The sequence below is a fragment of the Falco cherrug genome, chromosome 14, assembly GCF_023634085.1.
Source record: "Falco cherrug isolate bFalChe1 chromosome 14, bFalChe1.pri, whole genome shotgun sequence".
NCBI lineage: Eukaryota > Metazoa > Chordata > Aves > Falconiformes > Falconidae > Falco > Falco cherrug.
Window position 1 is genome coordinate 3,152,629 of NC_073710.1, and position 19,449 is coordinate 3,172,077.

Below are 19,449 nucleotides of genomic sequence, written 5' to 3' on the forward strand. Positions count from 1 at the left end.
AGGTGCCGGCGGCCATGTTGGGGGGAGCGGAGGTGCAGCCGCGCCGGCATGTGGCCCTGAGGGGGGATAGGGCCGCAGCGCTGGTTTCGGGCTAGAGATAGCGGGGAGCAGCTTCACCGGCTCCCGTCGCAGCTCCTTCCTGAGGCGGGGGAAGGTCTGGGCTGGCCCGAGGTGACGGTCCCCCCGGTTGTGCTGCTGCCTAGAGTCTGCAGGTCCCTTCTCTGACAGGGTGTGGGGACTGCCTAGAGAGGGTGACCGAACTCCCCCGGCCCGACCTGCATCGTCTCGGGCTGAGGTGTTTTTCTTTGAGAATTTGCTGGTGATTGGTGTTGGGGGGATGCTGAGTTCCTGAACAGGGCTGGGTGATAGATTTGAGCTTAAAACATCCTTAGAGGAAAAGTCTAAGGCAGTCACCAGTGCTTCTGGCCAAGGCAGGTGTAACAGGGAAAGTGAGAGAGTATGTGTGTGGGGGTGTGCCTGTCCCAGAGCTGAAGTGATGTCTGTAGTTTTCACTGGAAATTTTGTGGGGTTTTTCCCTTGGTTTTTTCCCCATAGCCAGTATTTTGCGTATTACACCACAGCCAAAGTAGCAAAACTGCATGTAACACGTAAATAACACAAACTGAGATTGATCATATTGATCATGAAGACCTTTTGTGGAAGAGCTAATCCAACCACTGGTGCTATGGAGTGGGTAGAAGAGGATGAGGACTACGACTACCATCAGGAAATTGCAAGGTATGCTGGAAAAAGTAGGGTGTTGTTCCACTAAAGCTACAAAAAACCAGCAAACTCAACTTGCTTTTATGGCTATTTTTGTGTTTATCTCTGTAGATGTTCCAAGGGCATGAGATGAACAGCCTGTAGGATAGTCTGAATGTTACATCGCCCTGTGTTGTACAGGGCTGAACTGAAAATGTTGAATTTTGTAAAGTATTGTCCAAGTGGTTTCCTTCTGCTTTTTTTTAAACATTTTCCGAGATGCTTCCCTTAATACTGACAGTAACAACGTTGTAGCAAAATGCATTGCCTAAATTTGTTTTAAATCCCCAATACAACAAATAATTGCCCATTGTCTGTTCCTGTAATAACTTTTGAAGAACTTAATGCAACAGGCATAGAAGCTAGGAAGATTAGATTTTGGTTTATTTTTAAGTAGTGACCCATGAAGAAATGGGGACCAAAGAAATTTAAACCTTGGTAACAATGAGAGATCTAAACTATAGCAGGCTGGCTTTCTTTGCTGTATGAAACTCCATCTGTCCAAGCTATTATTTCACAGCTGTTTGCCCACAGGTCTGCGTCTTGGGTCCATTGCTGAAAAGAGGATATATGCCAGCAGTTAATTAGGTCATTTATATGCTGATCACTAGATCGCTGAAATGACATTATTCCTTAGATCTGGGGGAAAGTTCAGATACTCAAAGAGAATATTGATTATCTCTGCATTTATGGGCTATGGGGACCAGTTGCCTTGGTAAGAGAAACCAGAGCTATGTAAGATCTAGTGGTTTTGTCATGCTTTGCGGCATGTAGTATTTGATTGGTTGTTTTTTTTAATTGTAGGTCACGGTATGCAGATATGCTTCATGATAAAGATAGAGTAAGTATAGAAGCAAAAAACTTTTGAATGGTAAGAAAATACCTATTTCCTTTCGCTTGAACAGCTATCACTGCATGATTATACAGGTTTCTCTGAAAACTGAAATAATAGAATTTGTACCTTTTATGATAGCAGAACTACTCTTAGATCAACAGATGCCTTCTTACACCTGACTCTAGTGTTCAGTTGTTCACTGCACAATGATATTTACATGCAGTAGCTGATTTTGCTGTTCTGTTTGACATTTTTGACAGAGTTCATTAGATTAAATTTCAAAAGCTGTAAATGGGAATCTAGACTTTTTATAGTTTTTATAGGGATGTAAGTAAAGTTTATCTTTATTCTTTTATGATATTTTTAGCTCTTATTTACTGCTTGCAATTGAGAAGAAAGTTGAGATGCTGTAGCTACAGGAATGATGAAGTCTGGAGTGAATGGTTTAAATGTTCTTTCTGCTCTAGCCTTTTAGTCGACCATTTCATCAATAACCTTTTTAAAGAATTTTATGGTGCCTATGCTACGAGTCTTGAATTCATACTGAATTGAAACATGCTAGCGGGATCAGGCATTTAATAAGCCATTTAGAGACAGCAAGTTGTGTCTTAAGTATAAAACAGCTCTACTGGAGTAATATATGAGAAGTGTTAACTGGAATTATTCAGAAAGGGATCCAGCAGACCTTCCAAATTTATAATGTCCAAAGTTAGTGTACTCTTTGGAGAGGCTTTATTGAATAATTTGCAAAGGAATGTCTTATAATAGGCTGTTATGGAGTAAATAGAAGCATATATTTCAATATGTATGCTGTAGCTGACAGATGACAGCATTTGGGTGGTTTCCTGTTGTTAATGCAGGTATGCTTGTAGCCCCACTCATGGCACATAACCAAAAGCCAGTGTTTATACATGTTTCTTCTCATGTATGAATGTTTTTTTCAGTAGATGTAGAGAGGAATCTGAATCCAAGATATTTTGGCTTTGGCTGTTGTGCTGTCATAGGCACTATATGACTGAGTGGTGCTGCAGGGGAAAAGTAATCAGAAAAACAGTAGTATCTCACATAGATATTATTTACTCTAGAAAATATATTGCATTTGTAAGTTATACATGTGCAATAAATAGCTGACTGGTCAATGATGATGTGAATATTGTGATAAAAATTGTTGTACTTTAAATGGATTGATCCCTCCAGTAACATTTGCTTTTTCTAAAAATGACTTTGATGTGACTGTATAGCATAAAGAGCGTCTGTAGGACTTTTTCTAATTATAAACTTATAGTTGGAGGATGCAAGATTTCTATACAAAAATTCAAAGTATGAACGGATAAAGGGTTGCTGATCCTTTTATCTTTTTGCTTCTTTTTCTTCTCTTTCGTCTCTTCTCCACAGAATGCGAAATATTTCCAAGGTATTCATGCTGCAGTGAGCAGAGTAAAAGAAAAAGGTGAAAAAGCGATTGTTCTAGACATAGGGACTGGCACAGGACTTCTGTCTATGATGGCAGCTTCAGCAGGTGCCGATTTCTGCTATGCAATTGAGGTGAGCATTTGTTACGGGTTACACATACTTCTGCATGGATGTTCATAGTCTCTTCTTAGAGCTTCAGTGCAATTCTGTCTGTATGGTCAACGGAGTGGATGCATTTGCTGTTTTGTATTGTGGCTTCTGAAGTGCAAGCTTGATACTTGCATGTGTCAAAACCAGTTAGGTCTTACAAGAACGTAGTTGAAAAGGTGTAGTACCTTTTTGAGAATGGTTTCTTCAAATGTACGGGTTAAAATTACTAAATTAAGTTTTATAGTTTTCCGTCTTCAATTCTTATCAAAACTCAAGTGTAATATTGAAAACTTTAACCAAGTTTTTGAAAAACGTGACTATTCTCTAGCCATACAACTGATCTTTATACGTTTCAGTTCTTGGAGATGGGTTCTCAGACCACTTAATCATAGCATGGACCACATCATCATAAAGAGACTGTCCATAAACTGTTTTTTTCCATCTCTTCCTGATCAGATGGAGCATCTCCTTTTTTATTGGCATTTAAGAAACATCGTGATGGTCATTAGCAGCCATTACTGATACTAAGGAGAACAACAGGAACATCTTGGCCTGATTAGTTTTTTTTCAATGCATGTGAAGAAACAAAGGTTCACTTGTTCGTAGGTCATAGTTGAAGAAGTGCTTTGTGGTTTTTATCCAAGTAAAAACCTACATTTTTTTAAATCTAGGATTTTGTCCTATGATCGTTTTTCCGGGACAGTCCTCTTAACATGTAGACACAGGAAGCAATCAGAGAGGGTGGCGGTGGTTTCCAAAGTGGCCACAAATATCTTAAGTAGTCAGATTGTGTGGCTGAGTACAATATTTAAAGTTTTTGAGTTTAAAAACTGGGTATGGACATTAAGCCCTTTTAACACATTCTTCATCATTCTACTATTTTCAAGCTATGTACTCTCTCTGTGCTTTTCCTTCTGAAGGAAGCGAAAATTCTCTTCACAGTTACCTGTTAATAAAAGCAGATATTTGGCATATTTCAGTGCTGGTTGTTTGGGGTTCTTTTATGTCGAGTACATAAAAGTCTCTTGGGGCCTCTCGAGCCATGTATATCTTTAATTTTAAAAATAAGTTTTTTTAATATAAATGCTAAAATATTCTTAGCATGTATTCTTGTCTTTCATAAGTTAAATTGGAGTAGCTTTTGGAGACAGCTGATGTTATGATTTGTAACAGTGACATTGGTGATCTGAACTTTTGAAGTGAGGCTTGCTGTCTTGTTTCATGGTAATGAACTTCAAACATACAAAAAGGTACAGATGATGTTAAATTTTTGCAGGGCTGAATATACTGCATTTTGCATTGGTGTACTTTCATTTTGGAAAGCTAATGTTAGCTTACCAGTTTGTAATATTCTTGCTATTTACAGGTTTTCAAGCCCATGGCTAATGCTGCTGTGAAGATAGTGGAGAAAAATGGTTTTCGTGACAAGATCAAGGTAATCAACAAGCACTCCACTGAAGTCACAGTTGGCCCAGGTGAGAAAAATAGGCTACGGTTAAAAAAAATGGCAAGTACCTCAAAACTATGAAGGAATATGTCTTATTCTTATTTTCCTTATATTTTTAATTAAAACAAGTAAATCCTTTACTCTCTAGAAAGTAACAATGGAAATTTACTTCAAAAGGAAGTGTAATAGTATTTCAGTAGCCATATGTATTTCATAGTAAAGTTCTAAAGGAAAATAATTTGCAGTCTTCAGTAGGTTCTCTAACAGGAATAATTTTTTTTTAATTACTTGTGTTTTCAGGATAGTATGTTCTTGAAAGACTTTATATAAAGTCTTAATATTACAGTATTAAATTGTGTCTTTTAGATGGAGATATGCAATGTCGTGCAAACATCCTGGTAACTGAATTATTTGATACAGAGCTGATAGGAGAAGGAGCTTTACCAACCTATGAACATGCACACAAATACCTTGTACAGGTAAAAGAATAGATATTGATACTGTGTCACGTTTATCCTTAGAGAAACTCTTCTGTTTTTTTTGGAGCAGGATGGAGAGTGTACTTGATTTAGGCTTCTTTATCCTGTAAATACACCATCTGTGCTAAGTTCTTATTCAGTGAATAATTTATTAGATTCATTCCTAGAACAAAGCTATTGGAGTTCATTTTGTAATTCACAGACTCTGAAATTACACTTACTTGCTTTATGTTAAAACCAGTAACTTGCTGGTTAACAAAGAACTTTCAGAAAGGCACCCAGTTGTGATTTGGAGCTTTCCTTAGTAGTTTGTTCCAAGATATTTTAAAAAATGAAATTCTCCTAAATTTGATGGGCTTCACCTCCCAGGCATTTTTGTTTGGTTTCTGTTTTTTTCCCTGTAAGCTCTTTCTACTCCACATGCTTTTTGCCTGTGGAAATACTTTAAACTCTGTAATCAAATGAATAACCAAATTTTTTGACATATAATCTACAGGTATAATTTTAGGACTTTCTCTTTTACCCTGTCTATTTTTTTTCCTTTAATTAAAATGTGGATGGCAAAACTTTTTTTAGGTTTCGTTTCATCAGTTTACATACAAAGGCTATATCAGTCTTAACATTTTTCTGCTCTCAATATATAACTCTGAATTGTAATTAGTCTTTGGTGAAAGCATTGTTCTTGGTTAGCTCTTAGTTCACAGTGTTTTTATTAGAACAACTGTGTGTCTTCTACTCTTTAAACATTGATACGAAGTCGTCATTGCATAAATATTTAAGCCACTATTTTTCTTACTCATTGCAATCACAAACTGTTTTAATGTTGATAGTTTAGTCATTTTCTGCATTGAGAAGCTCAAGATAGGCGTCTTATTTCAGAATGAGAATGGAAATGCAGGTTTAACTGAGGTTAGTAAACTGCTGATGTTGCATGGTTAATCAAGTACTTTGGCCTTTCTGAACCACACTGAACCGTATAGATACTTGTGTTTCACGGGTAGGCAAAGTGCTCTGATGTTAAAGAGGTCTCTGAAATAATTTGTGTTTAAGATTTCACGGCTCCCATTCCAACTTTTCTTTAAATTGGTTCACATTTCAATCGATTTAATTCTCACAAATATGTTAGTAAGTCAGATTGTTGAATTAATTTCCCCGTTGTTTTGAACACTCAGGAAGGATGTGAGGCAGTACCTCACAGGGCAACGGTGTATGCCCAATTAGTGGAATCCACAAGAATGTGGTCCTGGAACAAACTGTTTCCTGTTCATGTCGAAGCAGAGGATGGTGAAAAAATTATAGTCTCCCCTTCAGAAATGGAGAACTGTCCAGGTGTTCCTTCTGTTTGTGATATCCAGCTGAACCAGATGCCTTTAAGTGACTTCACTATCCTTAGTGATGTGGTGACGATGTTCAGGTAAGGTGGGCATTGTTTTGTTCATAACAAAATGTTCCTGTTGTGCCTTTTCTGTATTCAGTTTAGGAGGCTAGTGAGAATTTATAAAGAATGCTGAACTATTTCTTTTTACAATTTTCACGCTTCTCTGCAGTGTGGATTTCAGTAAGCCAGTAAGGAGTGCTTCTACCTACTACAGAGTGCAGCTGGAGCCTGTAAAATCTGGCAAGGCACAAATTGTACTTTCCTGGTGGGATATCGACATGGACCCCTCTGGGACGATAAATTGCACAATGGCTCCATACTGGGTAAAATCCACTTCTGCTTTCCAGGTAACATACTGAGCCTTTAGGTACTATCATCAAATGGCACTCGGTAATTATTTTCAGTCAAGGCTGTACTGGGTGTCTTAAGCAGCTGTCCCTTAAACCGTATAGGAATTTTGCTAACGTTTTATGTATTGGAAGATGCTAAACAGGCAAATCCTAGAAATCTTAACTATAGTATATACCCATTTTAGGTTTTCTTTAATGTAAAACTTAAATGTAAGCTTTAACGTAAAGCTTAAAAACTGAAGCTGTCATCTAGATATTTGTATTTTATTTCTTTTATTTCTTCTACTTTCAAGAAATAAAGTTTTCCACATCTTTTTCCTTAACTAGTCTCTATCCCTGTTCAAAATACTGGTCTGTGGTTTGCTTCCATGTAGTACTTCTGTGAAAATTCCAAATAAGTGTTAAGTTTACGGGAGTATATTTATACTCCTATAAAAAAGGCTGGTGTGGCAAAATGTTGGGTTGGTACTGGATAATTAGAGGAATGGGTGGTCACTATTAAATCAGATTCCTGTGTCTTTGTGTGAATGTATTTACTAGTAAGATGAACTTAGTCAAAAGGAAGCTACAAAATGATTGGTTGTACTTACCGTGTTTGAGAATAAGATTTGAAACTATCAAGCAGAAAAACTACAGGAATATTTGCAATGCAGAAACTAGCTTTCTGAAACTCAAAATAATTATGCTGTCATATCAGAGTGACACTATGTGATGTTATTTAATGCAGGAGGCTTCAACCATTGGTCACTGTCAGCGATTTAATACAGGTTTCTAACATAAGTCAACTATAGAGATGAAAGAGTATTAATAAATACAAAGTGTATTTTGGATTTTTCATTTGATTAAAATACAGGCTTAGCTAGTCAGCAAGCCAATGGTCTCAGGCATATTCTGTTGCAAGAAATCTATCTAAAGTATGTTTACTCAGTATACAATACTAGTGTTTATTCAGCCTTGCTAACGTGAACAAGATTCGTACATCAGTGCTTCAAAGTTACACCCATTCTTACTAACTGATTTCCTGCTATTTGTTTGCTTTCCATTTACTATTTATGAGTTACTTCCTATGGTTTTCTTTATCAACCCTTTTCAGTGGAGAGATCACTGGATGCAGTGTGTATATTTTCTTCCTAATGAGGAGCCAGTTCTCCAGGGTGAGAAGGTGTATCTGACTGCCTCTCGTGATGAGTACTCTGTGTGGTATATGCTGCAGAAAGCCAGGTAACAATACATGTGTGTGAAAAAGGGTGCTATTTTACTCCAAGCTCGAGTATTTGCTGCTCTTAGAGCAGCCATTTTGTAGAAGAGCAAGATAAGATGGTAAAGACTAGAAAATCATTAAAAGCTGCTTCATGGGCAATGCACAGAGTGAAGAAACCATTTAATGCATAAAGCCACAGTTGAGGTTGGGACTACAGGCTCCTGCCTTACAGCTGGTGACATTCTGTGACAGAGAAGCAAAAAACACTCATGGGTGGTTCCTGGAAATCCTAAAATATAGCTCAGCTGAGCTGGTGTATAAGTAAAGGACTGAAATAATTGCCATTCTGTCTCCATTTTCTATTTTCCTAGTCAGCACTATCTTTTTGAGATTAATGCCTTTTGCTCAAAGTTAAAAAGAGCCTAGTCATGTTTGTTGTGATGACAGTAGCAGCTGACATTTGTAAAAATCAGTGCCAGCTTTAAAAGTTAATGTCTGGATTTTATGTGCCTTTCTTACTTAGGAATGCAAACTAATAACTTTTTTCTAAAAGTTTAAAGCCTAAAATACGTAACCATTACAGTTAGCGGGAAAGTTTGGGGGGTACTTGGTTTCCCCTTTTGAAAAAGGTGAAAATTGGTCCTTTCTGTTCTTTTCATTTGGAAATGCAAAGCTACAAAAATGGTAAATTTGAGCAAGTTACAATGAAGTCCATATGCTTTAATGTGTTTACTAGGTAAAATGCATAAACGTAGCTGTTTGCGAAAACATATTACTGATGCTGTAGGTAATACTTTATTGATGTACTTTATTTTTTTTCCAGAGGAGAAGAAGATAATAAAGCAGATGATCGTGTTGAAAGTCCTGTTTGTAGATGTCAGGCTCATCTTCTTTGGAATAGACCACGCTTTGGGGAATTAAATGATCAGAACCGAACGCGCCAATACATCAAGTCTTTGATGAAAGTGAGTGCATGTTGCCTGTAGGTTTTTGACTTCTATGATAGATGCATGTATCGTTTTATTTGCAGCAATTATTTATGGAATTTGTTTCTCCCTTGCTAAAGACTTTGCTCACCAAGTACGTTTTGTTTATATCTGCAGATGTGAGTTATATTTTGTCATGAGAACTTTGGTATTAGTTTTTTAAATTGTAAGCAGCCATTTTTGCATAGGAATTTGTAGCAGTTTGGTGTATTTGTTAGAAGGAGTATCGGTAGTTGAATAAAGACATGCAATATATTTTTGTGCAAACTTTTTCTGACCTAAACCAAGGGGATTATGTGAATATTTCTTACACTGTTCTGTTGTGCTTGAAGTGGTATCTCCCAGCCCTTATTTGATACAGAAGCGTATAAAGTGGAGAAAAAAGGCCAACAAAATGTCTAGAGTTTGAAACCTTTTCCATCAGGAATAGGAATAACAATGACTATTTATTTTCTGTAGGTGCTGAAAAGTGATAGTGTTTGCCTTTGTGTCAGTGATGGCAGTCTGCTGCCTATGCTGGCTCACTATCTTGGAGCAAAGCAGGTACAGTACTTCTGTTTTTCTGATCTTTGTGTTTTAGCTTGGTATTTTTAGTTCTCTTGTATAGTTCAGCATTTTCAACCATTATTTAATTATTTCCAGTGTCTTTAAAGTGACAAGTGAGAGGTTTCCATTGTGTTGGAATGATGGTTAAGTTCACCTCTGATCACTTTGAAGTTTAGGGAGATAATAATTACCAGTTTTGATGTTTACTAGTGTGTAGCTTTGAATGAAAGTGGCGTTCCTCATTCCCTACTGATTATTCTTTGCCATCTCGTATCTTGTGCTTTTGGAAATACTCTATCGACCTAAATATCTGGCAGATTTTTTTTCTTCTTTTATGTTTGCAATTCCATAATTACATTTATTATCTAGTCAGAAGTGGAAGGTCTGTAACAGCAAGATAGGGAGCAGTAAGAATACTGAGTCTGTGTAAATGAGCTGCCTGGCTGTCTCATTGTGTATATACCTTACTTGTGTTCTCTCATGGAGCTCTTCAAACGAAAATCTGTCATAGTCAGACTGAATATCTGGGAATGTATAATGCAATATCATCCTGGGGAAGGTGCTAGGCAATTCATAGACATAAATAAACATGCAGAGTTGAACCAGTCTTTAGTAGTGGCTAGTCACAGATAGTTACAGAGGAGAGAAAAAATGAACAGGGCAGACAAGATTTCCATAATATTTTCCTAGCCCTGTAGCAGCATATTGCCTAACTGTTCACCAAGTTTAAATAAAACTTAATTTTCTTCTTACTTGAAGAGCCTGGTGTGCTGCATTGCACATCTGAGCTCTTTCCAGCTGATACATTCAGATTGTGTTAAACAGTGCTCACAAGGAGTAAGCACTACTGGAGGTTGATTCAGCACACTGCCAATATGCTTGCGTTTGTTCAGGAGTAAATATATGCCTAGAGCAAATGTTATTACGCTATGTGCATCTTAAAAACAGAAAATAAGTATTTGCATTCTGATGTTTTTTTTCTTGTATGGCTGTGAAAACAGCAGTATTTATTTAGCCTGCAGTTACGGGAGGTGGTTTTGTTGTGGTAAAAAAGGTGCATGACAGTGGGCTGTGGAGTAGATGCATGTTTCTTATGAGTTATCTTCATTAGGGCATCAAAATAATTCCTTTGATGTTCATTTACATATTCATTTAATTAAAATCTATAAAGCTAGTTTGACTAACTGTTGTGTGTTTTCTTTAGGTGTTTACGTTGGAAAACTCTGCTGTGTCCTGTTCTGTCATGGAAAAAGTGGGTATTCAGTTTTCTGTTAAAGCAGTAAATGAATTCATGGCATTTCTGAGGCCAGAGCTTGATGATACCTTTGACTGTCCTTGCATCAATTGCTTGGAGGTTAAATCAGTTTAGTGAATGTATTTGATCATACAGTTTGACAAGACTGTGGGAGGTGGGATATGTTGGCAGGGGAGGTGTTCTTATTTTTTCTTGGTATGGGTACGAAGCTTTGTGCATATTCTTGGAGGAGTACATCCCGTTGGAGACACATCCAGTCTCATCACTTTAGCCACAAGCTAGATAGGCCACTGGGGTAGTTGAGCTGAGCAGAGGGAATTCTGGTTGCGTGATCTCTCCTTGCAGATGCCTGGTGGCTTGTCTGTTTGAGCTGCTGCTCTGCTGCCCTCATTACGTTGGTGATAAAAGCCAAGCTGCTTGTTTGTGATGATCAGTGGAATGTGAGGGCATCCCATAGCTTACACCAGTCTTACTGGGAAAGTAGCACCCAGAAGTTCTTGTCTTCCAGCTGAGACAAACTGGGAATGCCTGCTCTGCTGTTTGGCTCTTAGGAGACAGTAGGCAGTGGGTGTTAGTTAACTGCAGGCGGTGTTTCAGCTGCATCCGTGGGGTGGAGTGCAGGCTGCTCAGGAAAGGCAGCTAATGTCTGAGTGACTGGAAGCGGCTTCCTCAAGTCATTGTTCAGCTGTAGCTGTTTCAGTTGCACTGTGTATTTTGAGAGAGGTCTGTCTCACCCTGCGGCTTAGAAATGCAAAACCGTGAATGGTAGGTAAATTAGGACACAAACCTGGCCTCAAACAGAAGCCAAATACGCAGTGTATAATCATTGTTGAAGTAACTTTTATATTTCTTGACTGTCCTTCCCATATGTTTCAGAGCACAAATGAATGAAGGTGAGGCAACTTTTGTGTTGCTTGCCTTTCCAGATACCTAACTGATGGAATATGTAGGGCATGTGCTTTAGTTCACTGGGTGTGATATGTTGGCTGTAAGTGCATGCACCCTTCAAGAATAGACTTGTATCATCCTGATGAGTTATGGCAGGCAGATTTTGTTAAAATTTCTTTTGGCTATTGGTTTCTTTTTTGTTCATTTTTAATAAAATTATTATTTTGGTATGGGTTTGAGTCTCAACTGTAGCTTTAAGACAGTACACTACTTTTTCTTTTTTAGTTTTTTAAAGCAAATCATCTTGAAGATAAAATTAAAATAATAGAGGCACGTCCTGAGTTGCTGACGTCTGCTCATTTGGAAGATAAAAAGGTATGTTACCGTTGTCCAATACTGAATTTCAGCGGGGTGGTGGGGAGCAGAAAGTGAAAGTGAATCTTGCTTTCCTACTGTGCTCCTGTAACCACAATGAATTCCATTATATCCCAGTTAATATAAAATGTAACGAGTAGATGGTTCAGACCTTGTCCCACTAAAACTGAATGAGACTAAAGACTTGGGGGGAGAGGCGGTTCATTTTGTTTTTGAAAAGGTATGACTTTCCCTTGCTGCATAATCTACACCAGTTGTTAAGGCACTTAAACTGTTTTAACTGCATATGTGCTACAAGGCTGTAACTCTTTCTCAAGCCACTCAGAAGATTGTACTCTATTGGAAGTACTAACCTCCTTAAATTAAAACCTTCCAAATTCTGTGGCTCTCATTACAAAACCTTCCAACCAAAACCTGCAGTATTTTCTCTCAAAATTCGTTGCAGGAAAATTTATTTTAAAATTTTAAAATTTGCTGACTAAAACCACAAAAATATGTCTAGTGTGTAGTGTATGCAGTAATTAAATCCTTATGGAGCAGTAGAAGTTTTTGTCTAGATTACTTCAGTTGCTATATTACATTGTCAGCTACCGAAGATACAAACCAGCCTGTGTTACCAAGTTGTTGTTCTTTATTACAATGCTTTTTATCTTTTCCTTTCTTTGTCAAGATTTCTGTTCTTGTGGGAGAGCCGTTTTTTACTACAAGTTTGTTGCCGTGGCATAATCTGTATTTCTGGTATGCTAGGACTGCTGTGACCAGTCACCTTACAAGTAATGTCACTGTCCTACCTCAGTCTGCTTCTTTGCACATGGTAATTGTGGAGTTTCAGGTGAGATTGTTTAGAATTATCCATTTGATATTTACACAAATCCACTTAATTTTAAGTACAGTTCCAGGATACTTCCAGGATAACGACATGTTTACCTCATATTAATACTGTCCACTTCAATATGTTTTGCATTTACCACCAGAGAGAAGAGTATTTGAAGTCTTGAAAATCAGTTTTGCTATTTCAGCCATCTCTTGTCAGAAAATTGAGTGATTTTACCATGTCAAATGAAAGGACAGAATGTTTCAAAATACTTCTTTAGATTAGAGAGATACTGCTGTAGCATGTGAGAGTTGTGGTTATTTATAAAATGAGATATTCTGCACAATACCATTTTTTAAAATGCTGCTTTATGAGTATAAGACTGTAGGCAGGATTCATAATTGCATGCTCTTTTTTTTTTTTAACCTCTTGAGGCTGTGCACGGTTCTAAATTTGAGCACATCTTAAAAATACTTCGAAAGCTTATCTTTTAGAAGTTGTACAAAGGTATAAAAGTTTATACTGTTATTAAGGACTTGGTCAGTGAAGATTGTGAAGAGTTTACCTACAATGACAATGGAAATTAAATAAATACTTTTGTAATTAATATGCAAAATTCTTGTCCGGTAGTGTAAGTGATAGAACCCTTTAGTCTGAAATTGTGTAACTAAAATAAATATATCTTTAAATTTTAAAAAATGCCTATAATCTAATGAATTTTCACATAAACATAATCTTCGGTTTATCTATTAAAAATGGGAGGTTTTTTCTCTGTCTTTTCTTCCCTCTGTCTGGTCCACCTGACAGTTTAGTTTTTTTATCTGGGCCTTCTCTCCCTTAACAGTTTCCTTATTTGAACACTCTTTAACCTTGTGGTCTTCCGCCTTTGATTTGTGCTTGTGAAAATACATGTGTTCTCTCTCTGTCTGGGACTAATCAGCTACGCTGCATGTTTTTACATACCTTTCTGTTTTCTGCAAAATTGTAGAGAATTTCAATATATACTGAGTAAATAATGTAAATCTGAATCTTGTAATAGGAAGCAGATGTTAAGACTTAATCAACAGTAATCAGATTGGAATAAGCAGTTAGTTTTAATTCCATGTTCTCTTACCTAAAGGATTTACTTCCCTAGAACTCAAAGCATTTTTGTAAGGAAGTAGACATTCTCTTCATGTTCTGGATGAGAAAACTGAAGCATGCAGACTGATGACTTAAGATTATTCAACATCTAGTAGCAGAATGTAGAGTAACATTCATGTCACCCAAACCTCAGTTTTACACTTTTATGTACAGGGTTCTGTTTGGGCATGATTCCACGTAGCTATTTTGGTAGAACATTTAACTTGTGTTCTATTACACTATTCCAAAAGCTGTTGCTTTGATTTTACATTTTCTTCTTTGTTCAGTGGTGAACATAGACTCAAATACTAGAATCTGTAGGGTTTTTTAAATAACCTCTGCATTTATCCATTCTTGATTAGACAGGAGCAGATGTAGTGTTGTAAGGTATTCTGTAGAACCGGTTCTGCAGGCTGTGCTATGTCGTTACAGTTAAGCAGTTAGCAGAAGTTGGATCCAAGAGAAAGAATTTGATTAAATTCTTCAGTTACAGACTTTTTAGCCAGTAAGTGCATTTAGGGAGCAGAATGCTACTTAACTGATTTGATAGTTCTATCTATTCAGAGATTCTTTATAGTCACACTAGTTCATGCCGTATTCAGGCATAAATTACAACAGCATTTAGTTAAATTTGTAGTAGTCCTGCTGCTGTCTTGTAAATTTGAGGTTGCCAAGTGCAGCAATGAACAGATAATAAAATGGTCTGTCCACAGCTAGTGATCGTTCCTGTTCTGTTAAGAGACTATTAATGCAGTCTAAGAAAAGGCAAAAGTTGAACTAAATTGTTGTCAGTGGATTGCTAAGGTCAATGAGAGGCATAATATGAAGTATCTAAAACCATTTTACTAATCTCTGGAATGCTGTAGGGGAGTATGGTAGTCCAGTAGGCTGTAAGATACTTGATGCAGCTGGGAGCACTTCACCTGTGTTGGGTAGTGGAAATAGCGGGGCTGTAAGGGTTTAATCTTGGCAATTCCATGCCTACTTTAAAGTAAACTTTGCATAGAAATAGTAGGAAATGTGGCAGATTCTTTAGAGGAGTTGAAAACAGTGGCTGAACAATTAACTGCCTTGCAAAATATTTTCCCAGAATTATACCATGTTCTGATTGTTGCGCTAGTTATAATGGTTTGGAAATGTGTAGAGTGTAAAGAGTCCTTATTGTTATCAAATGTCCAATCTACAGCTAAATTATTTTAATATTCCCTTTAATAAAGCTAAGCAAAATCCTGTTTCCCTTTTTAGGACTTATGGAGAATCCGGAGTCCATGTGGCACCTGTGAAGGTTTTGACGTCCAGACTATGGATGATATGATTAATGTAAGAATACTGAAAGCAGTTTCAGCACAAGTCTCAGCAAAACAGAATAGAACTCCCCTTAGCTTAAAAAAGTATTCAGTGACTGTTGAAAAACACCATTGGTTTAGTTTTTCATCAGTGTGATGGCTCTTCAGTTCTTGCAAAACAGTAACTGCTGTGGCATCGGCTTGGGGGTTGGTGGTTCTTTTCATTTGTCAAGCTCTTCAGTACTTTGCACTGTTTTGAAAATACTTCATGCAAAAAGACAAATACTCTTAAAATTTTTTTCTGAGCTTGAAATCAGATCATCTGGGAGTTGTTCACAGGTGAATCCTGCTGCCCTTACTTGCCCTTGCGGGTACTTTTGAAAGAGAAAAAGGCTTTTTGACATCCAAGAGATTGATATGAAGGGTGAGATTTATTTGTATCAATTTCTAGAGCTGTATTGTCGATATCTGTATTTGAGTTAGCCATTTAAATTGCCTTTATAGTCACTGTGGAGGAGTACAGGCAGTTCTAGAGTAGAATTAGTCTCAAGGGAGGAAGAAAAGTTGAATGCATTGTATTTCAAAAGTGCCTGTTTCTGTTTCACTGCTGAGGACCATATAGCAGTACCCATTAGTCCATGCATGTAGTACATGTTGTGCAATCCTGTCCTCTTGCGTCGTTGTTGCTTAAATACTTTGGGTTCAGGACACATAATTAACTTGAAAACAAGGACTGTTTGCCTTTGGATTGTTTTCAGATAGTTTTATTACTTTCTTTCTTCAGAATTCTCTGAATTTTAGGGAATCCAAGGAAGCAGAACCTCACCCTCTGTGGGAGTATCCTTGCAAGTCACTTTCTGACCCCCAGGAAGTTTTGATATTTGACTTCAGAAAGCCTGTACCACAAGACTGTCTCAGCACAGAGGGTTCTGTAAATCTTTTACGGTGAGTTTTCGTGTTGCAATATTCTCATCATTATCCATTTTTTTACTTCATATTCAAGCTCTTTGTGTATTACAGTTCACTAGTGGGAACATACTTGACAGTTCTTAATAATGTGACCTAAAGTAATGGAAGTTGCTCTGACACAGATTTCCTGTGGCTATTCACAATAGGCTGTAACAATAAGGGTAATTTCTCACATAATATGCCTGTATTTCAAAAATAACATTTTTCTAGAAGTCGGTATTATTTAGAACTTAAATAGTTTATAGTTTGGAGAAAATAAGCCATTGTCTGGATGTTTTCAATCCTTCTGTTTGTTCTCTGTTGCTGAATTCTTGCAGGAAAGTCTCCTATTTAGCTTTCCAAGCGATTCTGTTTAATAGCTTTAAAGTGTATGCTATTCCTCCTTTTAACCGGGACTCTTGACAGTCATCTTGCTATTTGTCACATGTCTTCTGAGGTATTTTCCACCATGATTAAAGATTGTACTTAATTCTGTTCAAACTGGAAATGCTGTTAAGAAAAAACAGGGGAAAGTTATTTTTAACTATCTAGAGCTTATGTAACTCAGAAACTGCTGTAATTTTATGTTTTCTCTTTGTGAAACAAAATTCAAGGTTTCACAAAATCCAGAAACATCTGCATGAGGCCTCTGTGCCTTACAGGTTGTTGTATTCATAGGCAATGCTAGCATGACCTCTGCTCCTTGTGGAGCAGACACAGTGAGATGGTATATGTGGTAAATATTTCCTCAGAATTCAGAAACTACAGAAGCCAGGGTCTCCTGAAGGAAGTACTCTCCAAATATGACATATAATCTGTGCCATGTTATCAAGTGCCTGTTAATTGACTGTGGTTTTGAGCAGATTTAGTTATGACATAGTCTCCTTTTCCTTGTCTCTTTCAGATTTTGTATCTGCAGATACTTTAAAAGTTGCTACCTATTTACCAAATAATTCAGCTGTTCAGTTTTTTTTTCAAAGAAACAAGTTATTCATGCTTTTACAGCTCTCACCCAACTTACATGAGGAATGAGGGCAGCATTTAAGCTGTCAGTATTGTGTAAAGTAACAGGTTTTGATCCTCCACCTCCCCAGGAAAGGAAAGAGCCATGGAGCAGTTCTGTGGATGGAATATCATCTTGCTGCTGATATCTCTGTTAGTACAGGACTGATGCAGATTTCAAATGAAAAGGTATTTCTTCAATGTAATTTGTTATGTCAAAGTCTATAGGATTGTAGTGCTGAAAAAATGGTTTCTGTTGGCTGTGCTTGGTTTGCATAGTGCTTTTTGTTACACTGTGTGAATAACGTGTAGACAGAACTAGCAGAACTATCTGTTCATATTTTTGGGGAGAACAGGACATGTGCCTTAAAATGGGAGTCTGAATTGGATCCAGATGCTCCCATAGTTCCCATAGTTCCCATAGAACTACATATCAGAACTTAAATATGATGCTAGCTCAAAGTAGAATTTATTCTTACAAATCGTTTTCTCAGCTTAACAGAAACAAAAGTTTTGAGGGAAGGAGTAAGTATTTTTGGTATTGTAAATACTCTTTGACCAAATCTTGGTTTTTTCCTCTATGACTGCACCTGTGCAGTGTAGCATATGATATCTCAAGTTCTGTATTCCTTTAATGGAATGGGTGGCAATGGAAGCAATAACTATCTGGTCATTTTATACTGAACTGAGAACAAGAACTCTTACTGCATTATTACTGTCCAGTAATAGGATTGTAGTTTTGACTGCTTTCACTTTTAACTCTCTCCTGTAGGGAAACTGTGAATGGAATCCCCACTGCAAGCAAGCTGTCTATTTCTTCAGTTCTGTTACTGAACCAGAAACTCTATCAGACCTTCCTAGTGCCATCACATACACTATAAATTTCAACACAAAGACAGGAGAGATTGCCATGGATTTTAAGCTACTGTAAAATACTTTCCCTTGTGTTCCTAAATTATAATAAACTTATATAGTATTTTTTGTATGGCAGAGGGATTTTTTTGTTGTTGTTGTGCTCAAAGAGCACACTGACTGTTTTGAAAGATACTTTAAACTTTTTTTGGTTTTGTTTTCAAAATATATAGTTGGGGGTGTAGAGAGGAACCTTTTCTTAAGGACAGGTATTCCTAACAGGGTTTATATACATATACACACATACTTGTTACCATCTGTTTCAGTGTGAAAGTCTGGTATTTTGGGGGTTTGAATAATGTTATGGAGCTGGAAAACAGTTGACTTTACTGGTTATTGCTTGGCATATCATTGAAGACACTAAACCTTATGCTAACATTAGATAAAAGTGAATTAAACGCATATATTTCTAGGCTTTGCTTTTGTCACTGTAAGATGAATGGAAAGTAATCTTCAGAGTGCACAAAAAGAAATCCCATGTCAGGCTACATATGTGTATTAGTGCACTTAATAGTGAGAAGGAAGCCGTTTAGCTGCTCACAGACTTGTGTAAGTTGTTGCTAGTATTAAACTGAAATGATGCACTGATGTTCAGATGGAGTCTGAGACGCTGCATTTTTCTGAAGAGACATTGGCCAAACAGGGACCAAAGTCAGGGAAAGCGTAACTGGAGATTCGAAAATGTACATAATCAGGGTAATTGGAAGTGACAAACTGATGGTAGTCTGACTAGAAATGAAAGCAAGAGCTGTAGTCTAAAAAAAATTGCAAATCTTTAAAAGATATGTAATATGCATTATATGATCAAAAATGTGGCCTTATTGCATCAGAGGTCTAAGTAATATCTGCCAGTTTAGCTAAGTTGTATGTTGTTCTGTAATAGCTTATGTCCACAACTGAAGATTTCTTAGTTGCATTCCAAATCATGTTGGCAGAAATTGTAGTGTGTGACCATACGTGTGCAATGAATTCTGCTTTAGATGAACAATCAATTGGTGCATCCGTTTTGTATGTGTGACCCTATTAAGGGAAATAGAAAATCAATGTACTGCCTGTCCTAAATTCTGTCAGCCAGCCACAGCGGTAACTGCTTACCAAAGCTACTCCGATTTCCTCTGAGCAGCAACTTCAGCGTAGTGAAAGGAATGCCATGAAGAAGCCATGAGGGAGAAGGAGACTACTCTGCTTTGCTTTCCTGGTCACCATGATGCGTAACTCTGGTGAGTAGGAATTTCTCCTCTTTCTCTTCCTAAGAGTGTGATACTTACAGACCTGGAAGCCATCTGAAATATTCCTAAAT

General features: G+C 37.3%; 1 protein-coding gene across 1 annotated transcript; it reads left to right on the forward strand.

Moving 5' to 3' along the window:
- Nucleotides 1-8: 8 nt before the first annotated feature.
- On the forward strand, nucleotides 9-18,222 carry PRMT7 (protein arginine methyltransferase 7). The gene is made up of 17 exons (XM_005444586.4): nucleotides 9-738; nucleotides 1,567-1,603; nucleotides 2,993-3,142; nucleotides 4,527-4,635; nucleotides 4,974-5,086; nucleotides 6,259-6,500; nucleotides 6,634-6,811; nucleotides 7,908-8,035; nucleotides 8,839-8,980; nucleotides 9,461-9,544; nucleotides 10,752-10,799; nucleotides 11,976-12,065; nucleotides 12,736-12,897; nucleotides 15,247-15,321; nucleotides 16,072-16,232; nucleotides 17,330-17,426; nucleotides 18,010-18,222. The coding sequence occupies exons 1-17, from the start codon at nucleotides 644-646 to the stop codon at nucleotides 18,166-18,168; spliced, it is 2,070 nt and encodes a 689-aa protein (XP_005444643.2). The 5' UTR covers nucleotides 9-643; the 3' UTR covers nucleotides 18,169-18,222.
- Nucleotides 18,223-19,449: the final 1,227 nt, after the last annotated feature.